The 19,874-nt window shown below is 43.4% G+C and overlaps 1 protein-coding gene across 9 annotated transcripts in view; it reads right to left on the bottom strand.

Moving 5' to 3' along the window:
• Positions 1-19,874, bottom strand: part of HDAC9 (histone deacetylase 9) — a 656,589-nt gene that overhangs the window by 414,118 nt on the left and 222,597 nt on the right. For 7 of the 9 annotated variants that reach the window (XM_056519737.1, XM_056519738.1, XM_056519740.1 and 4 more), the window contains one exon: positions 10,022-10,063. The exons of the other annotated variants lie outside the window; for them this stretch is intronic. In XM_056519737.1, coding sequence (XP_056375712.1) covers positions 10,022-10,063 — 42 coding nt within the window. The remainder of the gene's footprint in view (positions 1-10,021; positions 10,064-19,874) is intronic. 9 annotated transcript variants of the gene reach the window in all.

Below are 19,874 nucleotides of genomic sequence, written 5' to 3' on the forward strand. Positions count from 1 at the left end.
ATTTGGATTCATCAGATTCGATTCGCTCATCCCTATTACTGATGCTTACTGACAGAGCCTCTGTGGGCTCGATGCGCAAACCTGACTATAGGCGTAATATATGTTCACTACTAAATTGGGATATGGTGAGCCATATCTCTCTCTATAAAAACCCTAATAATAAAGCTACACATGAATCCAATGGCTGAAAGATGACAAATTACTAGAGTAGTGGACCCCAGTGTTTCAACTTCTCACATTAGTACAAATGGAGTGATGATGTGTTTATATGGAATGGCTTTCAAGCAAGCGTGCTAAAACTGGCCTCATGGCAGTGGCCCCCGACCTCATGACCCCCACCATAGAACCTGGAGCTACACTTGGACCTTCACTAATACTATCCTCTAATACAGTGATCCCCAGTCAGAGGCTCTGGAACCAAGTGGCTCACTATAGGAGTCCTATGTTATGGCCATACGAACTGACAATTGATGCTATTGCAGAAGTGTCTTAAAGAAGATGTCCAGTGAAACAAAACGTATCCTCTACCCACAGGATAAGTGTCTGATTGTGGGGGGTCTGACCATTGGGACCCCCAAGATGTCCTGTATATGGTCCAGGCCCTGCTCCAGGAAATGGTGTTATGCACCCAGAACATTAGCTGGTCGAAACACGACCCCTCCATTCATCTTCATGGGAGAGACGGAGGCACAGCTTTCATCAGTCTCTGCCTCTCTCATAGAGATGAATGGAGGGTGCATGTTTTGACCAGCTGACGTGCTGGGTACGAAACGTGTATTAGCAGAGCAGAGCCTGGGCACGAGTCGGGCCCCGTGTGGGAGATCTTGGGGGGTTCCAGTGGATAGGAGATACATTTTGTTTTACTGGACATCTTTTTTAAGCATTATCCAATTGCAATTTAGATGGTATATTACTTACTAGTGTCAAATTTCACACAAAAACAGGGGCGTTGCCAGGAGGGGGGGGTGGTCTAACGGGGCTATAGCCCCGGGTGTAATGCTAATAGCCTTGGGTCTCTCACAGGGCCAATTATTTTTATTTTTTTTCTTGGGCCACCTAGTCTGGCCCTGTGGCTGCGCAGCCATTGCTCACAGTTTCAAAGCGGCCGCAGCGCAATAGCGCAGTGGCCACTTTAAAACAGTGACCCGGGTATAATGCTAATAGCCTCGGGTCTCTCACGGGGCCGATTATTTTAATTGTTTTTCTTGGGCCACCTAGGCCGGCCCTGCCGCTGCGCCGCTGTTGCTCACTGCTTCAAAGCGGCTGCGGCGCAATAGCGCAGTGGCCATGTGGGATATCCTGACATTCCTCCGCAGACCCGAGCAGGAGGATGTCAGTAATGTCACACGTCAGGCCACCGGCGGAGATAAGCCAGGTGAGTGTGTCTGTGTGATTGTGTGTATTTGTGTCTCTGTGTGTGTCTGCCTGTGTGTCTGCCTGTGTCTGTGTGTGTATCTCTGTCTTTCTGTGTTGGGGCAACTATGCTAATGTGGGGAAACTGCTAACTAATGTGGAGAAACTATGCTAATGTGGGGAAACTGCTACCTAATGTGGGGAAACTGCTACCTAATGTGGGGAAACTGCTACCTAATGTGGTAAAACTATGCTAATGTTAGAAACTATGCTAATGTGGGGAAACTACTAATGTGGGGGAACTGCTATCTAATGTGAGGAAACTGCTACCTAATGTGGGGAAACTATGCTTGCGGGGGAACTGCTACCTAATGTGGGGAAACTATAATAATGTGGGGAAACTGCTACCTAATGTGGGGGAACTATGCTGCCTATCTAATGTGGGGGAACTGCTGTCTGTAGATGTAGGAAAACTACACCTCTCAGCATGTCCAGACTGGGCTTGCTAGGAGTTGTAGTTTTGCAACATCAAGAGTTGTAAAAAAAAAACACTGCATTGAAAGGCTTCCAAGGCAGTGTTCCACAACCAAGGTGCCTCCAGGTGTTGCAAAACTACAACTCCTAGCATGCCTAGAATGTCAAAGGCTGTTTGAGCATGCTGAGAGTTATAGTTTTGCAACAGCTGAAGGCACCCTGGTTGGGAAACACTCACCCACTGTCATACCGGGCTACCTAACTTATCTACATACATGCCTACCTTACTACCTAGCTACATACCTGACTACCTGCCTACTTACCTAAAAAAAACTGGCTACCTTACTACCTGGCTAGTTACCTACCTACATACCTGACTACTTGGCTACCTACATGCCCATTTTTACTGAGCGGGACACCAAGGGGGCATTTTTTTTTCATAGTATGGAGGCCTATAGATGGGGAGATTGTGTAGAGGAGGGCACTGGAAAAATGTGGAGTCTAACATGTTTGTCCTGCAGATGCAGAAAAGATGAAGTTTTTGCTGGAAGAAGCCGTCATGTTGATTTGATCTGAATGGAGAAAAAAAGGAAAGAGAATGCTGCTGATCAGAAAAGATGCTATCTGTGAGTCCCTAGATGTAATATTATGTCTATGTTCACACGTATGTATTTTCTGCTGCAAATTTGCTTTAGTAGATTTTGCTGCCCACTGACTTTAAGTGGTAGCAAAATCTGCTACAGCAAATCTCCAGCAGAAAATACGTAGGTGTGAACGTACCCTTAATCACTTATGGAGTCCAGCTCCAAGGTTGAAGATTTATTGCACCATATAACATAAAGTGCTTTGTTTTATGGTGCAATAAATCTTCAGCCCTGATTTGAACACCAAAACCTTGGAGTTGTGCTGTTACTTTCCTTGTCTTTCTGCACTGTGTACAGCTGATATCTACCTCTATATGGCTCTGTATATAATCATTTATATGGTATACAGATTCTGTGCACAGCTGGTATCTACCTCTGTATGGTGAAAGTATTTGTATACTTTATTTTATTCAGTAACAAATATAGTGTAATTGCAGTGGTAATGGTGGTGGTGGTCATTGTATGGCGGTATTATTTGTTTCTACTGTTAACACACAAAACTAACAGTGTGCACATGTGCACGTGTTTCATTTTGTTTTGTGATGGTGACCATTTTTGTTTTTTGGTACTGGTATTATTGGTAATATTGGTCTTAGTTTTGGTTAGATGTGGTCACTAACAGTATGACGGTAATATGTATGGTGATAATATTTCTCCTGGTATACTGGTATACTGTGCGCTATGGGGTGAGAATGAGGGCGTCGTTAGGGACGTGACTGGGGTGTGGTTAGAGGCGTGGCTTGGGCTATGGGTTCTGGGCCCCTGTCTTTTGCAGACCTAGCAAAAAACCCTGCACAAAAAAATACTGTATCAGCAAATATTGGTAAATTTGTAATTTCTTTCTTCTAAATATTTAATGAGTTCAATGTGGCTCCAGCACATAGTAACAGAGTTACATAGTAACATGGGAACATCCCTTACATGCTTGTGTATTGCATTTTGTTATCATATTAGAACAGCCAAATACTCTGGAGCATGTTTATTTATAATAATTGAAGCATTTAGGGGGGAAAAAGGCTTAAAGAAATGTCAGCAATAATTCACTATACCTTTATTATGGAGATATAAACAAACAAAGCTTCATGTACAGAATTAAATTGCCAAAAATGTACATGTGCTTAGCTTATAATCAAGAATCTTTTAGAAAGGCAAAACACATACTTAAATGACATTAAAAAAAAAATGTTTTCGAGCAACAGTGAACTTTTTACCACAGTTCATTGCAAAGCTGATTGCTTGGCTGCGCAGTGAAAAAAAAGGTCACGTATGATCAAAGCAGTTCTCTAAAAATTGTTAATGTTTGTTATAAACCAAAACTGGAAAACTAGAGATTAAATAATCAGCAGGCCTAAAACAAAGGCTTTTATTGTTTTCATTAGGTTTTGACCACAAGTACTTGGGTGCAGCACCTGGGGTATGTTATAGGGCAGGAGAAACATGCCTGGAGCCTTAATAAGTGTTTTAATGATCAGTTAGAGCGCAGATTGTTACAAAGCTCCATTGCACAACATATTTCATTGCATCAATTACAACTCAATTTGCTGCTTTCTAAATTCGGCAACGAGAGTTTCGAAACTTAACAATCATTGACATGGAAATACAAATTGCCGTTTAAGGAAGAGAAGGGGAAGAGATTGTCGGTATCTTTATCTGTAGCCCATCAATTTAGTAAAGGAAATACATAAAATATCAAAGTTATGATTGGCAAACATGTTGTTCGATTTTATGGAACTATGTTGTCTGACGAGTGGAATTTAACCATAGGTTAACCACAGGAAATGGTGATAAAGCGAGATGGATCCATGGATATCACAGAACTTAAAGCTTTACTATCACTTTTGACATCACACAGACATGTTATACATTTTGATTGGTCAGGGTCTCGGTGCTGAGACCCCAATGATCACTAGCTATGTGCTGGGTTTGACTTGCAGAAGGTGGGCTCAATAAGATTTACAGGGTGGTCTCCTGCAATAAGTTGGACTGAGCAGCAAGCTGGGGAGGGAAGCAGACATTTTTCTCCTGTCTACAGCTAGTGATCATCTCAGCACTAAGACCTTGATCTTGATCAAAATTTTTGTCACATCTGTCAAATGTTTTTTATTTTTTATTTTTATAATGACAGTAACACTTTAAAGGGTCTACTGTTAACATCTTGGCTAATGAAACCACAGAACACCTTAAGAGTACTTGTGGAGTCCATGCCAAGATGATTTTTAGTAGATTGAGAGAAGACAAGGCATAACAATTACCATTACTTCAATAATCTCTATATCCAATCCCAAACATAGACGAGAGAGAGAGACCCATAGCGAGGGAGCCCTTTCTTTAGGGTGTATTCACATGGTTCATTTTGGTGCATTTTTTAATGCCGATTTTGAAGCAGGTAGTAAAATATTTCCTATATACCTCCCCTCTCCTCTCTTTATGATCAACTCCTGTCATGGACTTTAAAAACTACATAAAACCCTCAGGCTGTTTTACCATCCAAGACAGAAAGGTCGGTGTTGGTTACTTTTTCTATGCACTGTCTATGATTTTAAAGGGGTACTCCACTGGAAAACATTTTTTTTTTCCAAAATCAACCTGTGCCAGAAAGTTAAACAGATTTGTAAATTAAATTTAAACAGTAACCAACCCCTCAAGACTAGTACCAGTTACCTGATACATAGATGAACAATATACAATACTAGATACCTTGATCGTGCTTTAATTACAAAATACAAATTTTGAAAAAATATATAATTATTTTATTTAAAATATAAAATATCAGATAGTATATTTTAGCCTCATAACACAGGGCCCTTGTGCAGAGGAAATCAGATATTTAAATAATTAAATCAGAAGATCAAATTGAGAACAAACACCGATAACTAACATTGAAAGAATGATATGAAATTTGATGACACTTTCGGTAATCCGGCAACTGACATTTCTGTCCAGAAATGATCTAAAGTCCCATAAATTATATGGGATTCTGGTAACTGAATGCAAAGATGAAGTATAGTTACCAGCCTGATGCGAGTCCCGATATAGCGTCACCTGACATCACACTCTATCAGGATACCACGAGGTCTGCATTAATCCATCGCTTGATACCATCTACAGTGAACGATCTTGGAAGCGGCTTCTATTCAATCTGGTCTGTGGCAGGCAGACCGCCGCGGTGACGCATGCCAGAGTCTTTTACCATCCAGGACTTGCGGACCTCACCATCTATCCTCAGGTGACGCTATGTCAGGACTCGCATCAGGCTGGTAACTATACTTCATCTTTGCATTCAGTTACCGGAATCCCATATCATTTATGGGACTTTAGATCTGGACTATGAGTTGCCGGATTACCGAAAGTGGCATCAAATTTTATTTCATTCTTTCAATGTTAGTTATCGGTGTTTGTTCTCAATTTGATCTTCTGATTTAATTATTATATTTGATTTCCTCTGCACAAGGGCCCTGTGCTATGAGGCTAAAATATATCTGATATTTTATATTTTAAATAAAATAATTATATATTTTTTCAAAATTTGTATTTTGTAATTGAAGCACGATCAAGGTATCTAGTATTGTACATTGTTCATCTATGTATCAGGTAACTGGTACTATTCTTGAGGGGTTGATTATTGTTTAAATTTATTTTGCATATCCCAACACCAGGTGTAGGTGTACAACCTCCTTACCTCGACTAGTTAATTGTGAGCTGCACATTCCCTTTATTGTACAGATTTGTAAATTAATTCAATTTAAAAATCTTAATCTTTCCAGTACTTATCAGCTGCTGTATGCTCCACAGTAAGTTGTTTTTTTATTGCATCTACTTTCTGTCTGACCACAGTGCTCTCGGCTGACACCTCTGTCCCTTTTAGGAACTGTCCAGAGTAGGAGCAAATCCCCATAGCAAACCTATCCTGCACTGGACGGTTCCTAAAATGGACAGAGATGTCAGCAGAGAGCACTGTGGTCAGACAGAAAGTAGATGCAAAAAGACAAGAACTTCCTGTGGAGCAAATAGCAGCTGATAGGTACCGGAAGGATTACGTTTTTTAAATAAAAATAATTTACAAACATGTTTAACTTTCTGGTACCATTTGATTTAAAGACAAATGTTTTCCAGCAGAGTACCCCTTTAAGCCAGTTCACACACTACCTAATAGTAAAGAGCAAGTGTTTTGCACTGTCTTGGTTCTCTTTCATCATGCAGCCTTTTAATTGACTGTAAACAATAACATTAGTATAATTTATCAATCTGCCTAAAACCCAAACTCTCTGGTTTTGTCCATAACCAGTCACAGCTCACCTTTCATTTTACCAGAGTTCGTTAAGATATGAAAGCTGAGCTGTGATTGGCTGTTATGGACATACCAGTCAGTTTTGGTTTCAGGCAGTTTGATAATTCTACACCAATGCTTTAAGTTACCTTTACCTAGACTGATAATACATATGACATGTACAGTATATTTAACTGATTGTATGGTCTGCAAGTTACCGTGAATAAATACAATTATTCTTTGGTCTGGCATGTACAATGTACTATCTAAGCGTAATTGTCATTTCCGGTCATTGCAGGAAACTTTTTGACATGTGGCGGTTCCGGAGCTGTGGCCGCCAAGATCGCTATAACAATTTTAGCCTTTTCAGCTGACCATTATCATTACAGACCCCATCGGTTTTGGCCATGCTACATTTTTTTCTAAGGAAGTCGGCTGAAATAACTGTATATGTGTCATATCGGGAAGGGAAAAGTGCAGCCTTAAGCTCGCCAAGACCTCAGCCGAACACAAGAGGAAGAACCAGATACACCCATTATAATATGGCAAAATTGGCTTAATTTGGTAATCATTACTCACCGTGTTTTTGGTCTTTGTCCCCTCCCCCCCCCCCCCCCCCCAAAAAAAATGTAGTCTACAATGTTGCTGGCACCATCCTTCGTGTGTACAATTCCACAGAACTTTGCTAGGTCATGTGTGGCCGATCAAAATCCCATGTGTATGGCCGGCATAAGGTTTTATATATTTTTAGACAGGAAGGGGTCATTGGTTATGACCAAAAATGCTGGCAAAAATGGCTAAACATCTTTATTGTAATGTTGTAAGAAAGGAAGTATATATCAGGAGATATTTTGACCACACAATAGTTATTGCGTATGAAACTATAGGTTTATAAATACTTGATAAAGTAAAAATACAATAAAATATATCTAAATTGTAGGAAACATTTGGATAATGTCACCTGAAATTCATAATTAAGAAAGAATATCTTTTTTTTTTTCAGTTCCTTAGAATTACCAGACACAAATACAACAATAAAACTCATTTTCAAACATTTTTGTGCATACTCTTGTTTTATGACCATAATCCAGCATGCAGTTTTGAACTATGCACTTCAGCGGTATATCAGACCTAACAGAGAGAAAACACAGAGATGCCAACTGTAGTGCATTAGTCTTTAATGGTTTCCTATGGTGAGGCTATTGTAAGGCATAGCAGGGGGCCAAGACCAAGAAGATAAGAGGGCCCAAAACTTTTCTCTCTGCAAGTTAAACTATTTATATTTTTTTCATATTAAGTAAATGCTGAATTTATGAAATGCCATGCCTCCACTCTGCATATAAGTGACACACAAAAACCGGTGTTTCACAAGACAGTCTTACTGCTGCCATTAGGTTCAGCAAATCTATTAAGATTTGTGTACTGTATGTAGAACTCCGGTGGAAACAAGTGGAAAACAAATGTTTTCAAATCAACTGTTGCCAAAAAGTTTAACAAATTGGTAAATTACTTCTGCTTAAAAATCTGAAGCCTTCCAGTACTTATCACCTGCTGTATACTACAGAGAAAATTGTGAAGTTCTCTCCAGTCTGACAACCGTGCTCTCTGCTGACACCTCTGTTTGTGTCAGGAACTCTCCAGAGTAGGAGCAAATCCCCATAGAAAACCTATCCTGCTCTGGACAGTTCCTGACATGGACAGAGGTGTCAGCAGAGAGCACTGTTGTCAGACTGGAAATTTCTCTGTGGTATATCTGTAGTATACAGCAGCTGATAAGTACTGGAAGGGTTAAGATTTTTAAATAGAAGTAATTTACAAATCTGTTTAACTTTTTGGCACCAGTTGATTTGAATTTTTTTTTTTCCACGGGAGTACCCCTTTAAATCACTTGAGTTACCTAGGTAAACTATAATAAACCTTCTGGACAGTGGAGGCCCCATCTCCTTTTATTTAAAGATCCACTTTTTCAAAGTGGCAAGGTTAACATTAACTCATTGAAAAGTCTAACATGTCTGTGCAAATCACACTTGCACAAAAATGTGTAACTTTTTATGCCAAAAACTTGCATATAAAAGAGTAAATTCCCCCCATATAGGGTATATTTCTTATATGTCTTAAATAAAAGTCCTCTCATTGCAGAGGAAAATTCCACCCATAGGCTACAGCAAAGAAACATATTAATGAGATTAGATTATTTAGTTGTTATATAGTTACTGTCATGGCCGACGGGATCGGCAAACCTGGAGCAGGTCCATCCCTGCGCTAAAGTGCAATGGGCGTAAAGGTACACAAAAAATAGTGTACATAGTCGGGGACAGGTCAGAAACATAATGGGAAAACAACCAAACAACCATATAAACCAGACAGGATTTAAATATACAAGCAGGACGGCCATAGCGTACTAACATACAGTTCAGAAACCAGAGTCAGGATAAACGGCAGATATGAATAAATGAACAAGGATACATGGAATAAGTATACAGCAGAAACCAGGAGATGCAGGGGACGAACAGATTTAATGAATGTAAAGCACTAAACAGGCCAGGAAATATAGAACACTGTTCACACTGGACACAGAACACTAAACATAAACAGATACTAGTTCAAAGGACACAGATCAGTGATAAAGTACAGAGGACACTTAAGACCAATGGTAATGTACAGAGGGCACTCTAGATCAGTAATCTTGTACACTATGATCAGTGCATGTACTGAAAACACATAAGGTCAGCAATCATGAACTCTATAAAAACAGATACAAGAAAAGACCAAACTCCATAACATGGAGGAATACAGGAACCAGAAAACCAAACTCCATAACATGGAGGAATAGGATCAGGATAACAATCATGAATATTACAAAACCAAACTCCATAGCATGGAGGAATACAGGTCAGGACTCTAAACATGAAAACTAAATACAGACAATGGGTACAAGCAAGACTCACAGTATGAACACAGACTTAGATAACAAGGTTAAAGCAGAATGAACATTCATAATTCTAAAAACCGACAGATGTACTAAAAACCAAGAAGACTAAAATCTATCATAATAGGAATCAACCAAGGTTAAAATTCAGACATAAATAGATAAAGTAAAACAGTCATAGTCAGAGTAAGAACTAATCACCAGCCCAGAGTTCCAACAGAGCTCTGGTTTTAAAGCCACACCTGAGCTACAATAGGTTGAGAGCATTAACTATAATGAAGAAAAGAAAAAAACAAAAACAGACATTATGGTTACTTGTGTGTCTAATAGAGATAAGAGATGTTGTCACCTTACCGAAAATGACTGTTGGCAAAATGTCTGTCCATCCTCGCTTTACTATGATAAAAAGAAAGAATCAAAAGATAATTAGCAAGTGAGAGATCTAGAACCACATTATATCTGTGGATGCAGGTTATAACTGATCAGTTGTCATGTATGCTGACATGTCTTAACAAGCAGGTGTTGGAAGGCAAACATGTCACACATTTTCACTTGTCCAGCATGCATCTGCAGGAAAATGTGCATGTAATGGCTTCTTTACAATGTTAAAGGGGTACTTCAGTGGAAAACATTTTTCTTTTAATCAACTGGTGCCACAAAGTTAAACAGATTTGTAAATTACTTTAAAATCTTAATCCTTTCAGTACTTATCAGCTGCTGTATACTACAGAGGAAGTTCTCTTTTTTTTTCTTTTCTGTCTGACCACAGTGCTCTCTTCTGACACATTTTTCCCTGTCAGGAACTGTCCAGAGCAGGAGCAAATCCCCATGGCAAACCTATCCTGCTCTGGACAGTTCCTGTGTCAGCAGAGATCACTGTGGTCAGGTATTTTTTTTACATTTGTCTATATATGTATATACATATATATATATGTATATATATATATATATATATATATATATATATATATATACACACACACACACACGTACTGGATGTACTTATGTGTTGCATATCCATTTATACTTATGTGTCATTTCTCGTGAATTTAAAGGGGTACTCCACTGGAAAACATTTTCTTTTAAATCAACTGGTACCAGAAAGTTAAAGGAGTACTCCGGTGCACACTTTTTTCATGTTATTCCGTCCGGGCTGCAAAATAAAAGAAAACGCACTTTCTCTTACCTGCCAACGAGCCCACGGAGCTCCGGTACAGGTGTTCGGTCCCCAGGCTGTATCCTTCTTACTTCCGGTTAGCCAGGCACTTCACACGGAGCTTCAGCCTATCCCTGGCCGAGGCGGGACATCGCTGCGGCCAGTGATAGGCTGAAGCTCCGTGTGACGTGCCGGGCTAACAGGAAGTAAGAATAATACAGCCCGGGGACCGAACACCTGTACCGGAGCTCCGTGGGCTCGTTGGCAGGTAAGAGAAAGTGCGTTTTCTTTTATTTTGCAGCCCGGACGGGATAACATGAAAAAAGTGTGCACCGGAGTACTCCTTTAACTTTCTGGTACCAGTTGATTTAAAATAATTTTTTTTCCAGTGGAGTACCCCTTTAATTAAATGGGTGAAATAGATTTCATATTTGAATTTGTATTCCAAGACTACTAAACCAAACTAGCATTCATAGACTGTGTAATACTGTCATATACTACCTAATTTACCATACTGCAAAGTATAATATGGTATCATGTATTGATCTATTATGTGTAGTACATTCACGTTTTCTCTTGTGATGATATAATACAATTAAAAAAAAAAAAATATATATATATATATATATATATATATATATATATATATATATATAAATAATATGAACTGTTTTACAGCACTCCAATTAAGCAGGTTGTACAATTCCTTGCAAAGCTTACATGAAATTTAAGACTTAACCCCTTGGAGACAAAGCCCATTTCAGCCTTAAGGACCAGGCCATTTTTTGCACATCTGACCAGTGTCACTTTAAGCATTAATATCTCTGGGATGTTTTCACTTATTCATTTGATTCCAAGATTGCTTTTTCCTGACATATTCTTATTACTTTATGTTAGTGGTAAATGCATCATGTTATTGGTAAATGCATCATTTCTTGGTGAAAAGTTCCCAAATTTCATGAAAAATTTGAAAACGTAGCATTTTTCTAACTTTGAAGCTCTCTGCTTGTAAGGAAAATGGACATTCCAAATAAATGATATATTGATTCACATATTAAATATGTATAGTTTTTGTCTGCATTATAAAGTTGACATGTTTTTACTTTTTGAAGTCATTAGAGGACTTCAAATTTAGCAGCAAATTTCCAATTTTTCGCAAAAATTTCTAAATCAGAATTTTTTAGGTACCAGTTCAGTTTTTATGTTCGAAATACCCCATAATGACCCCATGATGAAAACTACACCCCACAAAGTATTCAAAATGACATTCAGAAGGTTTGTTAACCCTTTAAGTGTTTCACAGGAATAGCAGCAAGGTGAGGAGAAAAGGTAAGATCTTCATTTTTTACACTAACATGTTCTTGTAGACCTTTTTTTTTTTTTTTCATTTTTACAAGGTGTAAAAAGAGAAAAAGCCACCAAAATGTGAAGCCTAATTTCTCTTGAGTAAGTAATGGGCATTTGGAGAGCGAATTTTGCTGAAATGGTTTTTGGGGGGCATGTCGCATTTAGGAAGCCCCCATGATGCCAAAACAGCAAAAAAAAGCCCACTATTTGGGAAACTAAAACCCTCAAGGAACGTAACAAGGGGTATAGTGTGCCTTAACACCCCACAGGTGATTGACACATGTTTCCTAAGGTTGGAAGTGAAAATGAAAAAATAGATTTTTTCACTAACATGCTGGTGTTACCACAAATCTTTCATTTTCACAAGGGGAAATAGGAAAAAATTCTCCCCAAAATGTGTAAGCCAATTTCTTCTGAGTATGGAAATACCTCATATTTGGATGTAAAGTGCTCTGTGGGTACATTACAATGCTCAGAAGAGAAGGAGCACCATTGGAATTTTGGAGAGAGAATTTGGTTAGAATAAATGTTGGGGGCCATGTGCATTCACAAAGATCCCGTGCTTCCAGAACAGTGGACCCAATACAATATTTTGGAAACTATACCCCTCACAGAATGTAACAAGGGGTGCAGTGAGCATTTAAACCCCACTGGCGTTTGACAGTTCTTTGGAACAGTGGGCTGTGCAAATGAAAAATAATTTTTTTTATTTTCATGGACCACAGTTCCAAAGATCTGTCAAACGCCAGTTGGTTTAAATGCTCACTTCACCCCTTGTTATGTTCCGTGAGGGGTGTACCTTCCAAAATTGGGTCACATGTGGGGGGGGGGGGTCCACTGTTCTGGCACCATGGGGACTTTGTAAATGCACATGGCATTCAAGTCCAGCCAAATTCTCTCTCCAAAAAACAAATTTTGCTCCTCCCCTTCTGAGCCCTGTAGTGCACCCGCAGAGCACTTAACATCAACATATGCGGTATTTCCTAACTCAGAAGAAATGGTATTGCAAACTTTGGGGAGCTTTTTTCCTATTACCCCTTGTAAAAAAGAAAAATTTGGGGTAGCACCAGCATTTTAGTGAACAAAATCAAACTTTTCATTTTCACCTCCAACTTTAACGAAAATTCGTCAAACACCTGTGGGGTTTTAAGGCTCACTATACCCCTTGTTTCATTCTGAGAGGGGGGTAGTTTCCAAAAATGGGGTCGCATGTGGGTATTTTTTTTTTTTTTGCATTTATGTCAGAACTGCTGTGAAATCAGCCACCATCAGCAAATCCCCAATTTAGGCCTGCAATGTACATGGTGTGCTCTCACTCCTGAGCCATGTTGTGGGCCCGCAGAGCACTTTACGTCCACATATGGGGTATTTCCGTACTCAGGACAAATTGTGTTACAATTTTTTTTTCCTTTTACCTCTTGGGAAAATTAAAAGTATGGGGCAACACAAGCATGTTAATGTAAAAAAAATAAACATTTTTACACTAACATCCTGGTGTAGACCCTAACTTTACCTTTTTTACCTTTTCATCAGAGGTAAAAGGAGAAGAAGCCCCCCAAGTATGGAAATACCTCATATGTGGCCCTAAACTGTTGCCTTGAAATACAACAGGGCTCCGAAGTGAGAGAGCACCATGCGCATTTGAGGCCTGAATTAGGGATTTGCATAGGGACGAACCCAGATGCAAGCGTTACACTTGCCTCCTCCTCCAAAATACCCTACAGCAGTGTTTCCCAAGCAGGGTGCCTCCAGCTGTTGCAAAACTCCCAGCATGCCTGGACAGTCAATGGCTGTCCAGCAATACTGGGAGTTGTTGTTCTGCAACAGCTGGAGGCTACGTTTAGGAAACATTGCCATACACTACATAGATGTACGTACGTGGTATGCACTAATGAGGGGAGTACAATACGCTCCACAACGCTTAAAACAGTTTTCTAAGTGGTGTACCATTTTTTTCCTGTTAAAGTCTTAAGGGCCTAGTTACTGTGAAAGGCCAGCCAAAAGTACACATCTGCTGGTGTTGTAGACAAATACTGTTTTAAGTGTAGAGGAGCGTATTGTCCTCCCCTCATATACGCACTAAGTATGCCAGGCAGAGAAGTGCCAGGGCATGCACAGAGGAGTGGCAGAGGCCTAAATTCATCAGGTGCAGTGAGAAGTCACAGCAGACTAGGGGTGAGTGGCAGCAGGAGTCGCAGCGAGAGGCCTGAGCTCACGGTATCAGCTAGTGGTCGTGTCTCGACCAGCAACCCATCTGTGGTCACTGATTGATTAACACGGTCATCCACTTCATCACGAGTGACATCTGACACCCTCAGTCAACAGTCAGTTGTTTCCTCAGACACAACCCTCAGGTATCATGGCCCGGGAGCAGTCCCTGTCCTCCCATTGCCTCTGTCCTATGCTGTTCCCTCCCCCACAGAAGTGTTGTATGCTGTGGGTTCAGCTCCACTATTTAGTGAGGACGATCTACTACAGGACAGTCAAGAAGTGAAGGAGACATCAGCCGATTCCTCCGCTAGGCGGGCAAGTAGTGATAAGGATAGTGGCAAGGGAGGTTGTGTTGAGAGCATTCAGGCTCCTGAAGCAGACACTGTTGAGGAACCTGAGGAGGACATCAGTGATGTGCAGACACAACTCGATGATGATGAAGCCGATTGCACTTGGGAGCTGGGTGCAGAAGGGGCTTCATCATCATCAGAAAAAGAGGGTTGCAGGTTGATCCAGATGAAGGTAAAAATTCCTTCCCGACTCCGGCCAGAATAAATCCCTGGATCAACGTTCTGTCCCTATAAATCTAGTATACATAACCAGTGATGTTATTATTCATCAAAAAAACATCCAGACCCCTTTAAAACTCTTCACCATGACCACTGGCTGAGAGTTCCATAGTCTCACTGCTCTTACAGTAAAGAACCCCCGCCTGTGCTTGTGTAGAAATCTTCCTTACTCAAGACGTAGAGGAAGCCCCCTTGTTAGAGATACAGTCCTGGGTATGAATAGATCATGGGAAAGATCTCTGTACTGTCCCCTGATATACTAATACATAGTTATTAGGTCTCCCCTAAGCTTTCTTTTTTCTAAACTAAATAACCCTAATAGCGATAATCTTTCTGGGTACTGTAGTCCTCCCATTTCCCGTATTACCCTGGTTGCCCATCTTTGAACCCTCTCCAGCTCCACTATATCTTTCTTGTACACTGGTGCCCAGTAATGTACACAGTATTCTATGTGTGGTCTGACTAGTGATTTGTACAGTGGTAAAATTATTTCCTTGTCCCTATTGATGCACCCCGTGACTTTATTTGCCTTGGCAGCAGCTGCCGGACACTGATCACTACAGCTAAATTTACTGTTAACTAAGACTCCTAAGTCCTTTTCCACTTCAGTTGTCCCAAGTGTGCTCCCATTTAATACATAATCCCAGCCCGAATTATTCTTCCTCATCAGCATAACTTTACATTTATCAGTGTTAAACCTCATCTGCCACTTCTCAGCCCAAACCTCCAACCTATCTAGATCCATTTGTAACAGTGCACTGTCCTCTATAGTGATTACTGCTTCACAGAGTTTAGTATCATCTGCAAAGATTGCTACTTTACTATTCAACCCCTCTACAAGATTGGACCCAAGACTGACCCCTGTGGTACCCCACTAGTAACAGTTACCCAATCAGAATACATACCATTAATAATCACCCTCTTTTTCCTATCACTGAGCCAGTTACTTACCCACTTACTCACATTCTCCCCCAGCTCAATCCTTCTCATTTTATGCACCAACCTTTTATGTGGAACAGTATCAACTGCTTTGGGAAAATCCTGATATATGACATCCAGCGATTCCCCCTGTTCCAGTCTGGAGCTCACTTCCTCAGGTTGTAGCATGCTTGGCAGTTAGCATGGCGGCATAAGTGGAAAGTCTGAAGCCAATCGTGCCCTGGGTAGACCACCTGTTTTGAGGCAGCCTACTTTCCCAGGAGGTAGTGGAACAGGGGTTCCTGGAGTTGGCGGCAGTAGCAGTCAATCAGTGTGGACTGCTGGTGGGAAAATCAGCTACTCAGCGGTGTGGCAGATTTTCATCAAGCATCCAGAGGATATTAAGCTGGCCACATGCCAGATGTGTTGGCAGAAGGTGAAGCATGGACAGGGTCCCAATGTTGGCAACACGGCCCTGCGTAAACATATGCAGCATCACCATAAAGCAGCCTGGGAGAATCGTGGCTCCGATGTGGTGGTCCAGCCTGCTACATCACCCAGAGGCACACCGCTCCCTCTTTCAGCCAGCCAAGGCTCCACTACCTCTGCCGAAGAGAGCTGTCTGTCATACCCATCGTCTGTCGCTCCAGAAGCTTCTGCTCTTCCTACTTGGAGTCAGTAATTCCGCCAGCAATCCAATGGTGCTGAAGCTGAATGTGCTCCTGTTCAAGCCGCTGGTGCTGCAGTCCCTCCCTTTTCAAGTGGTGGGCTCTGCACCTTTCAGAGAACTGATGGCTTGTGCCGAGCCAAGGTGGAGAGTCCCAAGCCGTAATTTTTTTTCCGAAAAAGGCAGTACCAGCCCTGCACAATTTTGTACAAGAGAAGGTGGTCCAGTCCTTGAGCATGTCGGTGTTTACCAAAGTGCACAGCAGCACTGACCTGTGGAGCTGTAACTATGGTCAGGGACAATATATATCCTTTACGGCCCGCTGGGTAAATTTGGTTCCTGCACAGCCACAACAGCAACTTAGACAGGTCACGCCTCCACGCTCTCAGGCTGTTGGTCTTGTGACAGTGTGCGACTCTGCCTCCTCAACCTCCACCGTGTCCTCAGCCTCCACTGCACAGACAAGTCTCAGTGCCCCTCCAGCATACCCTGTGTGCAAAGCATGGCTGTGTCACGCTATTCTTCACATGGTTTGCCTTGGCATACAGAGTCACAAATGGGAGGAACTGCTAAACGTAATTCATCAAGAAATCAAATCATATCTTACTCCACGAAAACTGGAAATGGGAACCATGGTGACCAACAACTGGAAGAACATCTTGTCTGCGCTTCGACAAGGAAGCCTGAGACATGCACCCTGCATGTTCAATCTGGTTGTCAAGCGGTTCCTGAAATGTTCCCCCCCCCCCCCATCTGCAAGATATCTGTTACGCCTAGCGCTCCGGGTCCCCGCTCCTCCCCGGAGCGCTCACGGCGTCTCTCTCCCCGCAGCGCCCCGGTCAGTCCCGCTGACCGGGAGCGCTGCACTGTCATGGCCGTCGGGGATGCGATTCGCACAGCGGGACGCGCCCGCTCGCGAATCGCATCCCAGGTCACTTACCCGTCCCGGTCCCCTGCTGTCATCTGCTGGCGCGCGCGGCTCCGCTCTCTAGGGCGCGCGCGCGCCAGCTCTCTGCGACTTAAAGGGCCAGCGCACCAATGATTGGTGCCTGGCCCAATTAGCTTAATTGGCTCCCATCTGCTCCCTGCCTTTATCTGACCTCCTCCCATGCACTCCCTTGCCGGATCTTGTTGCCTTGTGCCAGTGAAAGCGTTTAGTGTGTCCAAAGCCTGTGTACCTGAACTTCTGCTACCCATCCTGACTACGAACCTTGCCGCCTGCCCCCGACCTTCTGCTACGTCTGATCTTGCCTCTGCCTAGTCCTTCTGTCCCACGCCTTCTCAGCAGTCAGCGAGGTAGAGCCGTTGCTAGTGGATACGACCTGGTTGCTACTGCCGCAGCAAGACCATCCCGCTTTGCGGCGGGCTCTGGTGAAAACCAGTAGCCTCTTAGAACCGGTCCACTAGCACGGTCCACGCCAATCCCTCGCTGACACAGAGGATCCACTACCTGGAAGCCGAATCGTGACAGTAGATCCGGCCATGGATCCCGCTGAGGTGCCGCTGCCAAGTCTCGCTGATCTTCCCACGGTGGTCGCTCAGCAATCGCAGCAGATTGCCCAACAAGGACAGCAGCTGTCGCAGTTGACCGCCATGTTACAGCAAATTCTGCCTCTGCTACAGCAGCAACCATCTCCTCCGCCAGCTCCTGCACCTCCTCCGCAGCGAGTGGCCGCTCCTAACCTCCGCTTGTCCCTGCCGGACAAATTTGATGGGGACTCCAGACTCTGCCGTGGATTTTTGTCTCAGTGTTCCCTGCATATGGAGATGTTGTCAGACTTGTTTCCTACAGAATGGTCTAAGGTGGCGTTCGTAGTAAGCCTTCTTTCAGGAAAGGCCTTGTCTTGGGCCACACCGCTCTGGGACCGCAATGATCCTGCCACAGCCACAGTCCAGTCCTTCTTTGCTGAAGTCCGAAGTGTCTTTGAGGAACCTGCCCGAGCCTCTTCTGCTGAGACTGCCTTGCTGAACCTGGTCCAGGGTAATTCTTCCGTTGGCGAGTACGCCATACAATTCCGTACTTTTGCTTCTGAACTATCCTGGAATAATGAGGCTCTCTGCGCGACCTTTAAAAAAGGCCTATCCAGTCGCATCAAGGATGTGCTGGCCGCACGAGAGATTCCTGCCAACCTCCAAGAACTCATCCATCTAGCTACCCGCATTGACATGCGTTTTTCTGAGCGACACCAAGAGCTCCGCCAGGAAAAAGACTTAGATCTCTGGGCACCTCTCCCACAGCATCCTTTGCAGTCTATGCCTGGGCCTCCCGCCGAGGAGGCCATGCAAGTGGATCGGTCTCGCCTGACCCAGGAAGAGAGGAATCGCCGTAGAGAAGAAAATCTCTGTCTGTACTGTGCCAGTACCGAGCATTTCTTGGTGGATTGCCCTATCCGTCCTCCACGTCTGGGAAACGCACGCACGCACCCAGCTCACGTGGGTGTGGCATCTCTTGGTTCTAAGTCTTCTTCTCCACGTCTCACGGTGCCCGTGCGGATTTCTCCTACAGCCAACTCCTCCCTCTCAGCCGTGGCCTGCTTGGACTCTGGTGCCTCCGGGAATTTTATTGTGGAGTCCTTTGTTAATAAATTCAGCATCCCGGTGACCCGTCTCGCCAAACCGCTCTACATTTCCGCGGTCAACGGAGCCAGATTGGACTGCACCGTGCGTTACCGCACAGAACCCCTCCTGATGTCTATCGGACCCCACCACGAAAGGATTGAGTTCTTCATTCTCCCCAGTTGTACCTCTGAGGTCCTCCTCGGTCTGCCATGGCTCCGGCTTCATTCCCCCACCCTTGATTGGACCACCGGGGAGATAAAGAACTGGGACTCTGCCTGCCATAGGAAGTGCCTCTCCCCCCCTCCCAGTCCCGTCAGGCAAACCTCTGTGCCTCCTCATGGCCCCCGTCCTGGTGTCACACTGCCCCGTGCCAGGCTTCGCCCTCTGCCCTCCCTCCCCATTCCCACTCCTGCTGTACTGCCTGCCGTTGAGGAAACCCTCCATTTTTTCCCGGTGTCCTCATCCCAGGGGAGGCAGTTGCCGGTCAAAGAAAAGGGGAGACCTAAGGGGGGGGGTACTGTTACGCCTAGCGCTCCGGGTCCCCGCTCCTCCCCGGAGCGCTCACGGCTTCTCTCTCCCCGCAGCGCCCCGGTCAGTCCCGCTGACCGGGAGCGCTGCACTGTCATGGCCGTCGGGGATGCGATTCGCACAGCGGGACGCGCCCGCTCGCGAATCGCATCCCAGGTCACTTACCCGTCCCGGTCCCCTGCTGTCATCTGCTGGCGCGCGCGGCTCCGCTCTCTAGGGCGCGCGCGCGCCAGCTCTCTGCGACTTAAAGGG

Source organism: Hyla sarda, chromosome 5, assembly GCF_029499605.1.
Source record: "Hyla sarda isolate aHylSar1 chromosome 5, aHylSar1.hap1, whole genome shotgun sequence".
Classification (NCBI taxonomy): Eukaryota; Metazoa; Chordata; class Amphibia; order Anura; family Hylidae; genus Hyla; species Hyla sarda.